This window comes from Alligator mississippiensis, chromosome 4 (assembly GCF_030867095.1).
Source record: "Alligator mississippiensis isolate rAllMis1 chromosome 4, rAllMis1, whole genome shotgun sequence".
Lineage (NCBI taxonomy): Eukaryota > Metazoa > Chordata > Crocodylia > Alligatoridae > Alligator > Alligator mississippiensis.
Genome location: NC_081827.1, coordinates 117,256,661 through 117,268,741, shown reverse-complemented (window position 1 = coordinate 117,268,741; position 12,081 = coordinate 117,256,661). Strand labels below are relative to the sequence as shown.

Here is a 12,081-nt window from a genome sequence, read left to right as displayed (position 1 = left end):
CCCTGTATGTAATGCCCTCACCTCATATCTAATATATATATATATGTAGAGAGAGAGACATGTATTATATACACGTGTATATAATACAATGCATATTCTCTAGCACATAGCATATGTGGGGATACACATCTAGAGGGCATGCATACTATCCCTGAATCTGCACACAGTATGATAGTAGGCTGCCACACTTCAGGCTAGGACTGGTGGCAGCATTGGGCTTTTCCTGGCACTTGGCATAGCCTGCCCCAAGCACTGGGAAGAGCCCAGTGCCACCGCTAGCCCTAGCCTGCAGCAGCAGCCTGCTGTTGTCCCACATGCAGATCTGGGGGTACACGCTCCCCGGGAAGAGCCCGGCACAGTCCCCCAGCCCACAGCCCTCCCAGGGTATGTGGAGCAGCAAGAGGTGCCTCCCTCCCCCACACACAATGACAGTTCCCTCTGCAGCTGGCATTGGCTGCTCCTGCGGCTGCTGCAGCAGGGGCCTGGGGTGAGTGTGGACAAGCTGTGCCACACCCTGTGCTGCCCAGGGCTCCACTTGTCCACATTCACCCCAGCCCCTGCTGCAGCAGTTCCAAGAGCAGTCAACACCAGCTGCCTGCACCATGGCAGGGCGCAGCCCAGGAACTGGGTTGAGTGGGGACAGGTGGAGCATGGTGCAGTCCAGTGGCAGCAGGCCGTTGGTGCCGGCCACACCCTGGGCTGCTGCAGTCGGGGCTGAGGTGAGTAGGGTCCCGGCCCCACGGCCCTTTCCCTTCTCCCCACAGACTTACCTGCTTGGGTTGGGGGGGCACCTATACCGATCACATTTGAGAGAATTTACCTCGCATATAACGAATTATGGGTCTAAAAATATTCATCACATAAGAGCAAATTTGCATACACAGAACCTGCACAAATCACGAGAAACGTATATGTGTGTGTATATATACATAGATAGGGATATACAAATCTTATTCTCTTAGTCTATAAGATGCATCTTTATATTTCTGTTTATGTACCTATTTCTATTTCTCTCGTGTTTGTGAGTGTGTGTGTGTGTATGTATGAGAGAGATCTATAGAAAAAGAGAGAGCGTAAGCTTTTCTAATAGGAGATAGGCCCCCTTCTCCACCCCGCCTTGAAAGTTTTGAGTGCCTGGACCCCAGCCCAAACCCACCAGAGAGCAGCTGTGCACAATGAGCTGGCTCCCTTGCACTGGATCCCTCAACTTGGAGCTATGTGGCACTTAGCAGGTTACTAGCCACTGCCCTTCCAGAGCCAGTGGTCTGAAACAAGGAGTGTTGCGTAGGGAAGACTTAGGTGGGAGTGGCTGGAGCTTTGCTCTGTGGGATGTGTTTTTAAGATTTCCAGCATCCCAACAGCAGTAATGTAGAGTTATGGATGTACCTGCAGTAGTGAACTAAAATCAGGAAGTGAAGATTGCTTATCGAGGTTCCAAGCTTTTCAACTGCTTTGGGTAGGCCGCAGTGTTTGTTCTGTTGCAATTCTGATCTGTTGTGGCTTTTCAGAGTTCTTTGCAACAGAAAAACTGTTCTAGTTGTTTTTTTCTGTGGTCAGTAACCAAGTAAAAAGTAAGAACCATTGTTTTTTTGAGTGCCTCGAGTCTAACAAGCTGCCTCAAGCTGAATGAGGGATGCCTTGAGTTTAAACAGATTGAGAACCACTGCATTAATAATTTAAGTGTGTGCTTAACACAGGAAGTGAATAGACCTGGCTGTAGCTTTAAGCACAGGAATGATGTATAATCCTGCAACACAGAATAGTTTGCATTTACATAGTAGTTTGCTTTAATTGAAATACTGGCCTATGGGTCAGGGGTGAGTGGGAAGGGAACTAAATAATTAGGCCAATGTGGGCGCGTCAACACGTGCAGTTTAATGAGTAGACTTTTTTACTGCGCATTAGTTAAAAAAAAATGACATTACATTAATGCATAGTAAAATATTCTATTGTGCATTAAGTGTCACTAAAAAAGCATGCAAATATGCTGCTGAAGAGGTGGGGTTGCGGCAGCGCAAAGCCGTAGTTTCCACGTAGACTCACCCCAGCAGCTCTGGCAGGGCATGCAGCTGGGCAGGGAGCTGCTCTGGGGCTGGGGCTGGGGCTGGGGCTGGGGCTGGGGCTGGGGCTGGGGCCGGGGCCGGGGCCAGGGCCGGGATTTTGTGCCTGTGACAGCATAGTCTGGAGCCAGGGCAGAGCTGAGATCCACTGCCTGCCCCGGGTGTGTGGGCTGTGGATTGCAGCTCTGCCATGGCTTTGGACCATGCTGTCACGGCTGCAGTATCTTGGCCCCAGCGCCAGAGCAGCTTCCTGCCCATCTGTGTGCCCTGCCAGTGCTGATGGAGCCAGTCTCTGTGGAAACCCCGGCCCCACACTGTCAGGGCCCCATCCCTCCTGGGGTCCCCAGGGAAACTGGCCGCAGCAACATGGGCAGAGGCTGCTGGGAAATGAAGTCCACTGTGGGCCAAATCTGGCCCACAGGCCAGACTTCGCCTGCCTCTGTTCTAGTGGGTTGCTGAAGGATTTTGTTTCATTTTATTTTAATGATGGCTCATCAGTTATCACGGCTGATGGAACATGAGGAAAAGAAAAAACGAGACTGGAAGTTGATTCTGAGGCTTAAAAAACCCTAGCTCTGATGATTTCCATAGCATCTCATAATGCGTAAGTCAGCTGAAGAATGAACTATGCTAGTTGTATTTGCTAGTAAAATACATAAAGCAGAATTTAGTTATTTGCATGTTACATGAGTCAGCTGTGTAACTGATGGCCTTTAGCTAAAAGAAGATAAGGGATTATTTATGGTTGACAAAATTAATATCTATATGCTTCCTGTTCAGTAAGCAATGGTCTTTATATATGGCAACCTTCACTTCTCTCTTCTTTGTAATGAACAATACCGTATGTTCCATCCTCAGTATATGAATCATCCAGGTGTGACTTTAAGATTGGGGATTCAGCTCCAATCGCATTCTGTCCGCTTGCCAGTATAGGAGGATTCCAGGAGCATGACGTACTCTTCATCTCTAGAATTTCCATCCTTAGAGGTTTTTAAGACCTGGGTAGACAAAGCCTTGGCTGAGATAGTATAGTTGGGAATGGTCCCACGTTGAGGAGGGGGTTGAACAAGATGACATGCTGAGGTCCCTTCCAACCCTAATTTTCTATGATTATGTTAAATACACTAAATTGACCTGCACTTTACTGCTGCTAGTTCCGTTAACTAATTACTCTGTGCATGCTAAACATTGATTTTTCTTTCACCTGATGAATTTTTATTTGAATTGCTTGAATGCTGCTTTTATTTTAGGAGAAGACTGACGTGGAAGGAACGCTGTTTGTTTACACAAGGTGAGAACGTTGTATTTTCATGTCTGAATAAAGAACCTGTGGTAGTAGAAAAGCCCATCAGAAAAGAATACTGCTAAGTTACCTACTTTGAATCCTGGTTTACTCCAAGGCAAAGAAGAATAGCAAAGTTAATTTGACTTTTTCAAAGACAAAGCAGGGAAGAAAACACTGAAAAAGAGAACATTATCTTGTATTTGTTCCTGTGCGTAAGACTTGAAAATGTAAATGTCAGTATGGATGAGGTAGATAATTCTGTGACAGTATCCTAGTTAACATAGGATGTATTGTTTGCCCTTTTGGAAACCAAAAAACTAAATGGTTAAGTAAATGATGGTGCTTGTTTAAGGTTAAGAAAATGGTAGGGCTTAAAAACTATTGTAACTATTTCCTTTATAGGAGAAAGTTCTTACAGGGCGTCTCTACACATGATGCTATGGCATCGTAGCAATGTGCTACAGCTACATAGCATTGGTGGGCACAAACCCGGGTACCCAGCTACATCGGAGCAGCAACACACTTCCTCATTATAGTGCATTACTGCAGTGACGTAGCAGCTAAAATAACTATGCATTACCAGTATGGCGCAGTACAGCTGAGCGACAAATCTCTCTCTCAGCCTCTCGGATGCACTGAGGAGCCCCTGCTCTCTCCTCCCTCCTCTCCCACCTGCCCCTTGCAAGGAAGTGAGCAGCGGAGGCTGCAAAGTGCCGCGCAGGTGTCTCCCACTGAGACACATCCCTCCACTTTTGATTAGTTTCCACTCTGGCTGATATCTTTTCCACATTTGATCTGTCGACTTGCATTATGCTTCTTTCATTATGCAGCAGTGTTCATTTTAGTCAAGTGTTTGGTATTATTTCATTGTTGATTTTATATTGTTTTTATTTTGGATTTTAAACCATATTTCCAGGCCCATTTCCTTGTCACTTCCTGCAACTTCATTGGTGTCAAAGGTCACGTGACATCACTTCCTGATGTGATACCGTTTCCTGTGAGGTCTTTAAATATGGCTCACCAGCCCACTGGGTGATAAAAAGTTTGTGATCCAGACCCACATTCAAAAAGGTTGGACACCCCTGATCTAGCCCAACCTTTTTGGCCCACAAGCCAGATGAGCGGTGCCAGGTCCATCTGTGGACCTGATCCTGCATGTGTGGCAGTTGCCCAGGCTGAGCCAGATCTGGCCCTGCAGGGCTTAGAAATTTGGCTGTGGGGAAGGAATAGTAGTGTTAATTGCCACGTATCCCCTACCACCACATTTTCCAACATTTAGGGCAGTGTTTCTCAACCTTCTAAGTAGCAGGTACCCCCTGACTTTTGAAAATGTTAATAAGTAGCCCAACACTCAATTTTCCAGGGGATTTTATATTTACAGACTAATGTGTCCCATATGTTGGAAGAAGGGCCATGTATATAACGCCATGTGATGTGACAGATGTCTGATCTGATGTGGGTAGGGTTGCCACCTTTTACACCAGGGGTGTGCAACTCAAGTATGTACCTGGGCTAGAGGTGATTAATGTTGGCCAAAGCTAGGATGGCTGAATCCAGTGCCACTCAGAATGCAGTACACCAAATTTTTTGCCATAGTTTTGAGAGGAAGAAGGGGCAAGAGAGAGAGGAAAAGAGGGCGAGAGAGAGAGTGTTGGGGTACCCGTGTACCCCCTGCCTGTGTCCTGTGTACCCCCAGGGGTACATGTACCACATGTTGTGAAACTATGCTTTAGGGAACCCCACCAGCCAGATGCCATGGTTCTCCGGGTTGGATTTGTCCTGTGGGCCTGGGGTTGAGCACCCTGATCTAGTCTTAAATTCTGTATAACAGAGCATGCCTTCAACCTACTTCTCTGTGCACAGGGCTTTCAGGGGGTTAGAATTATGATTTGCCTGATACTAATCTTAAAAAGAGAAGATAAGTTAGCTAATAGTGTGGCAGCTGTTAGGTTGGAATTCTGGAGTATGTAAATGTAACAGTCCCTGAGAGAAGCAGGGTGGGTAAGAGTACTCAGAAATGCCCTTGGCTCAGCAAGGGCATTCAGGAATGCCTGAGGACTAAAAGGGAGGTGTATAACCACTGGAAGGGAGGAGCTATCACCAAGGAGGAGCACTCAAGGTGAGTGTAGGAGGGCTTTTAGGAAGGCCAAGGCAGAGATGGAACTCAGGCTACCATCCAGGATTAAGGACAACAAAAAGTCCTTTTTCAAGTACATTGGGAGCAAGAAGAGGGCACCAGGCAGTGTAGGGCCCCTGCAAGACGCAAACGGTGATCTTGTGGCTACGCCAGACAAGAAAGGTGATCTTTTTAACAGTTTCTTTGCCTCTGTTTTCTTGAACAGGGACCGGGATATCCCACCTACCAGATGTAGGGACAGTCTTGGGGATAACTCTGTCAGGCCTTCAGTCAGTGCAGATGTAGTTAGGGATCTTCTGGAAAGGCTAGACATTTTTAAAGCCCTCCACCCAAGGGTGTTGAGGGAACTGGCAGGGATCATCGCAGAGCTCTTGGCCTGGCTGTATGAGCATTCATGGTCATTTGGCCAGGAGCTGGGGGATTGGAAACTAGCTAATGTGGTCCCAATTTTCAAGAAAGGGAGGAAGGAGGACCCAAGTAACTATAGGCCTGTAAGCCTCACTTTGGTGCTCGGGAATATTTTGGAGAGAATCATCAAGGAGTACATCTGTGGGGGACCAGCAGGGGAGATCATGCTCAGGGGCAATCAGCATGGGTTCATCAAAGGCAGGTCCTGCCTGACCAACCTGATTGCCTTTTATGACCAAGTAACTAAATCCTTGGATGATGGTGTCACTGTGGATGTAGTCTTTCTAGACTTTAAGAAGGCCTTTGACACCGTCTCTCACCCCATCCTCATCAATAAATTAAGTGACTGTGGCATTGATGCCTGCACAGTTGGATGGGTAAAAAATTGGCTGATGGGGCGCACCCAGAGAGTAGTGGTGGACGGGTTGTACTCAACCTGGCGAGATGCGAGCAGTGGGGTACCCCAGGGCTCGGTCCTCAGGCCCGCACTGTTTAACATCTTCATCAGCGACTTGGACGAGGGGATGGAAAGCACGCTGTCCAAGTTTGCTGATGACACTAAGATGTGGGGTGAGGTGGACACACTTGAAGGGAGAGAGAGGCTGCAACTAGATTTAGACAGACTACAAAACTGGGCAGACAAGAATATGATGGGGTTCAGTGTAGACAAATGCAGGGTGCTGCACCTTGGGAGAAGGAATCCACAGCATACATACAGACTGGGGAGTTCCCTTTTTGAAAGCACAGAGGCAGAAAGGGATCTTGGAGTCATTATTGACTCCAAGATGAACATGAGCTGCCAATGCCAGACCGCAGCCAGCAAGGCCAGCCATACCTTGTCATGCATCCAAAGGTGCATCTCAAGCCGGTCTAGAGAGGTGATACTCCCCCTCTATGCAACTTTGGTCAGGCCACAGTTGGAGTACTATGTCCAGTACTGGGCACCACACTTCAAAAGGGATGTGGCCAGCCTGGAGAGGGTTCAGAGGAGGGCCACCCACTTAGTGAGAGGGCAGCAGGACAGGCCCTACGAGGAGAGACTGAGGGACCTGAACCTGTTCAGCCTCAGCAAGAGGAGGCTGAGGAGAGACCTGGTGGCTGCCTACAAACTTAGTCCTCAGGGGAGATCAACAGCAAATAGGCAGAGCCCTTTTCTCCCCAGCACCACCTGGGGTGACAAGGAACAATGGTAATAAGCTGATGGAGAATAGGTTTAGGTTGGAGATCAGAAGGCAGTATTTTACAGTGAGGGTGGCCAAAATCTGGAACCAACTTCCCAGGGAAGTGGTCCTCACCCCTACTTTGGGCAAATTCAAGAGGTTGGATGATCACCTGTCTGGGGTCTTGTGAATCCAGCATTCCTTTTTACCTGTGGCAGGGGGTCAGGCTAGAAGATCTGTTCAGGTCCCTCCTGACCCTAGCTACTATGAAACTATGAAATGGATTTCTTCTATCGGTTTTTATTCTTTTGAAAGTCTAGCAAAGAGAGACTTGGATAGGGGAGGCAGGGGAATTTGGAAGAAATAGTACAGAGTAGACAGAGTGTACAAGGGAACCCAGTATTTTCAGGATCCTGGAAGCTGGCTCTGATCTTTTTTTGTACCCAGTAGCAGTAGTACTTCCCCAACTCATTCTTCTCATCAAATGAATAGAGAAACAAAATAAGAGGCATGCTATTGTAACTGCCACTGCTACATGAAGAAATGGCTGCTGGTAGTAGGGATTGGCAGATCAAAGATGTTTTGCCTGCTTCATAGGAGAAATTTGAGTCTCCTGTATACAGAATCTCTGGGGCTGCTCACAGCTTGCCTTCCATATTCTAGAGTGCCAGAACTTGGGCCCCTGCTGTTACCTTTCTGGGCCTTGAAAAGATGGAAACCAAGTAAATGATTTATTTACCTGCTGCAGTTTCTCAGTCTAGTAGTTGCAGTGCTTTCTGTTGGCTTATGCTTGTGTTTTATTGGTCACAGCACCAACAAAGAGAGAGAGAGTAGGGGTACACTGATAAATATTTTTTTGACCAATTATTAACCAGCCATATCTGAAGATGCTGATCTGATGCCTGATATGCAGCGCGGCAGCTTGGAGAACAGCATTAGGCCAGTAAGTCTGGCAGGGTGGGGGCAGATTGAAGGCCCCATGATGAGGGAGAGAGTAGGGCTGTGGCAGGGGCAAGCGCTGCCCAGCTGGGGCAGAGTAGGGTGCGGGACAGCTGCAGGTGGCTCATCCAGGGGGGTGCAGGGTAAGGGGGTAGCTCCTGCCACTGTGTGTACCCCGGGGGAGGCATGGGGGCATGTACCCCCACCCCCCCGACTTGTGCATGCGGCAGGGGCAGGCTGTGGGCTCGGGGCCGGAGCCGGGGCCTGCACCAGGGCAGGTGGTGGTGATACTGGGAGTGGAGGCTACAGGGTGGGCTACAACCACCCCAAAATTCACCATAGCCCACCCCGTAGCCCCCCTTCCCAGTGCTACCACATGCCCCACCCTTGCCTGCCTCAAGCACAGCCCCGGTCCCGCACCACCGCCGGGAAGAGGCCAACACAGCCCCATGAGCCCGCAGCAGCCATCCTGCCCTCAGTCACTTCCAGCTTGTCTCTACCCCCTTTCCTTTTTGTTTGAGAAGGTAGTGCCCAATTTATTTATTTTTTATTGGTGCTTGGCCTCTAGACATTTTGAGCAGAAAATACCCAGTGCACACCAGCATACTGAATTCAGCTTAGTTTGCTTTGGTGGTTGTGAAAAAAGAGAGGGAGTGGACTGAGTTCTAGCCTGCAGTTCTTGCAGGAAGCACTGTGGGGCTGAGTGAGCACATTTTGCTAAATACTTCCTGTAGGTAGTTTCATAAGTGGGATACATATATACTGTATGTCCTTTTCATCCCAGAGGCAGATAACAGTCTTGGCCTGCCAAGAGCTTGGGCAAGTTGTGGCAGGCAGCAGGGAGGCTGTAAGTGTCCATAGAGCTGCACCAGGGTCCATAGAGCTCTGGCTTGGCTTATTGCTGGTGGCAGGTACACACAGGCCTTGGGACAGATGATGGGGAAGGGGCCAGGACTGCACTGCAGCAACAGGGATCAGGCCTCTCACAGCTGCCACTGTCCGCCCCGGCATGCCAACATCTTACAAGTTGAGGTTGCAGATATTTTTGGCACTCTGTCCAAAAATGTTGCTAACCCCCACGCTAAAATATTGTTGCCCCTTGTGAATCCACACCAGGGCTGGCTTCCAGGGGGTCCTTTAGGAGCGGAAACCGAATAAGGCTGCTTCTTGGGGAATTCCGAAATAGCACTTCTCCTGAAAGGAGTGTGATCCATGACAGTGGTATCCAAACAAATTCCACGCACCAGCCCTCCTCTACACTGGGGGACTGCGGGGGGGCGGGGAGCGGGGAAGGGTGCTGGTTGGGAGTGAGGGGCACCAGCAAGTCTGAGGGATCTCTTGCTTGAGAGTGAGGGGCATGGGCAGGGACAGGGCACTGGCATATCAGGGTTGCTTAGCACCACAAAGCAGCAGGAAGGGCGGAGGAGGGGAGAAAGCTGCAGCAGGGATGGGGTGGGAGGCACAGCCACAGCTGGACCCGCATCCTGGTGAGTGAAGGGGGCAGGGGGGAGCTCTGATTTTTTGTGATATAAAAACTAGAATCAAATGCCAAGGTATATAGGTATTTAGAATTTACTGTATTATGATGATTGAGGCACTGATAGGCTTCCAAATGGCTTTAAAATTGTAAATACATCAATCAATAAAACATTGTGTTCAACTGATACCTGTATACATGTACGTACAGTAAAATCTGTGTTTTCTGGCGTGAGTGGGGAATGGGGGGTACCAGTTATCTAAAAATTCCGGTTATCTGAGAATTATAATCAAGGAAGACAATGCCATGCTTGTAGTGCAAATTTAAAGAAAAATAGTGTACAATACATTACAGTATAACATGCTGTATAAAAAATAAAATAGCATACAGATAAAAAATTTCATAGTAGTCAGCCACCCCAAATTCCGGGGCAGCCTGGCTGCAGGCTGCTGCAGCAGGAGGGAGGGGCACACACATTCGGATTCCCCTCACGGGTAGCCTCAGAGCGGCGCAGCAAGCAGCAACGCAGTGTGTGTCCTGCCACTGAAATTCTGGTTAAGTATTCTAGTTAGTTAAATGCTGGATAACAGAGATTTTACTGTATACTTTGTGTGTGTGTGTGTGTGTGTGTGTGTGTGTGTGTGTGTATCTAGAGATATAGTGGCATTTCATTTTAAATGAGGAAAAATGTGGATTTGGGGGGTTTTAAAGCAGAGAATTTGGCTTTTTTTTAACAGAGAATTTGGGGGTTTTAAATAGAGAAAACCAGGATCCCTGCTATGAGGCATATGCAATGGAATAAAAACCAGGTTATTCCTACCTGTGGTGAATCGGATGCACAACTGAGGCAATTCCTTTCTTTTGGTATAGCCAATGATCTGTTGTCATAATTACGTGGAAACATGCTAATACATGGGGCATTTTACTTAGGCTGTAATTATCAACTGATCCTTGTTATGAGCTATGAGGAAATATTCAAAATTAGACCTCCTACTTAGGATAATGCAGAAAAACTCAGAGCAGTACAATTCTTACCATTGCTGTACATTACTCTTTCTAAAAATGGCATCTAGCTAAATAGCTGTCTAGTTAGTATTTTGTCCATTAGTATCAATTTCAGTTCGAATGCAACATTTATTAGTAATGAAAATATAATTTAAGCCATGGATTTTTTCAAAAGCATGCACCTGCTTTAGTAGCATAAATTCCATTAAAAAATCATAGTGGAGATTTGTTTTTTGAAAGCTCACCTAGGATGTGTCGCACTTTATTATTATTATTTTTTTATAATTATAATGAAGGCTGTCCAGTGACTCAGGGACTGCATCTATACATGCACTTTACTCCTCAACTAATTCTTCTACTTTGCAGTAAAGTGTCACCATCTGCAATGGAATTAGGCCGCAGTAAACTAATTTACACCGGTGTAAGATAGTACTGTCAGGAACAGTACTATCATACACCAGAGTAATTTACTGTGATTTAAACGCGTGTGTAGACCCTGACCGTGGGCATAAATTGTGCCTGGGCAGCCCAGCCAGCTGGGGGCCAGACTCCTGCCTGCCGTCTAGCCCCTCAGCTCTGTACTTTTAGCACCCTTGTACCCTAGTCAGCCCTTCCACCGCCTGATGCTGCCACCCAGAGCTTGAGGCTGCTCTCCTCCTCCCCCCACCCCCCCCAATTGCTCCACCCTGGCTCAAATCGCTGCTGTCCTGGGTACAAGTATAGACACTGCATGCCGGAGTCATTTATTCCAGAATTTAGTGCTTCACATTAATTGCACATGTAGACGCACCCAGTATCTCCAATATCACTCTTCTGCTGCAGAAGAAAAATATAAACCAGTTTTGATAATCTAACGCCAGTGATCTGGGACAAAATCATAAATGTGAAATCTCCCTTGGAAATTGTAGGCCTTAGAACTTCCTGTAAATGGAGAGCACAGAAATCACTGTGACTATAGGTTTGGACCTTAAACTGTAGCATCACAGGAATTGCAGACTGTATAAAGAACATTTGTTTTGGGTATGTTATCTCAGCTGCTTTTCATACAATATTTAAGGGCTTGAAAACAAAAGGATTCCACAAAATCTTCCAGACTCATTTAAGTTCTATGAAAGCATCTGTGTAAATTTTGGAAGACAAGGGATGTCTCGAAGAGTGAAGAAAGGTACTGTGTTTTCCTGCCTTTAAAAAGGAGAGAAAAGGAATACCTAGAAATTATAAACCAGTTAGCCTAATTTCAGTCACCAGAAAGATTCTGGAAGAAATGATTAAAGAATCGGTTTGTAAGTGTCTAAAGACAGTGAAGTAATTTTTTTTACAAAAATTCAGTATAGCTTGTCAAGCACCCTGTCAAAGAAGAATATGAGATTACCTGATGGATAAGAGGAAGAAGTAGGTGTGGTATATCTTGACTTCAGAAAGCTTTTCAACACTGTCCCATAAGACATTTTGACAAGTAAGCTAAGGAAGTACTATCTAGATCTAATTGCCATCAGATGTGTATGTATTTAGTTGGAAAATATACTTCTTGAAGTTCCCCTGCCTGTCAAATTTGGAAGGCATTTCAACTGGTGTCTGTCTGGGATTTGCCCTGGTCCCACTTTTAATCA

General features: G+C 46.9%; 2 protein-coding genes across 6 annotated transcripts in view; one reads left to right on the top strand and one right to left on the bottom strand.

Moving 5' to 3' along the window:
- DCP1B (decapping mRNA 1B) overlaps positions 1-12,081 on the top strand; it is a 68,164-nt gene that overhangs the window by 432 nt on the left and 55,651 nt on the right. For all 4 annotated transcript variants that reach the window (XM_059726518.1, XM_019489512.2, XM_019489510.2 and 1 more), the window contains exon 2: positions 3,311-3,351. In XM_059726518.1, the coding sequence (XP_059582501.1) occupies positions 3,311-3,351 (41 nt within the window). The remainder of the gene's footprint in view (positions 1-3,310; positions 3,352-12,081) is intronic.
- Positions 1-12,081, bottom strand: part of CACNA1C (calcium voltage-gated channel subunit alpha1 C) — a 774,332-nt gene that overhangs the window by 744,670 nt on the left and 17,581 nt on the right. The gene's annotated exons all lie outside the window — the stretch shown is intronic.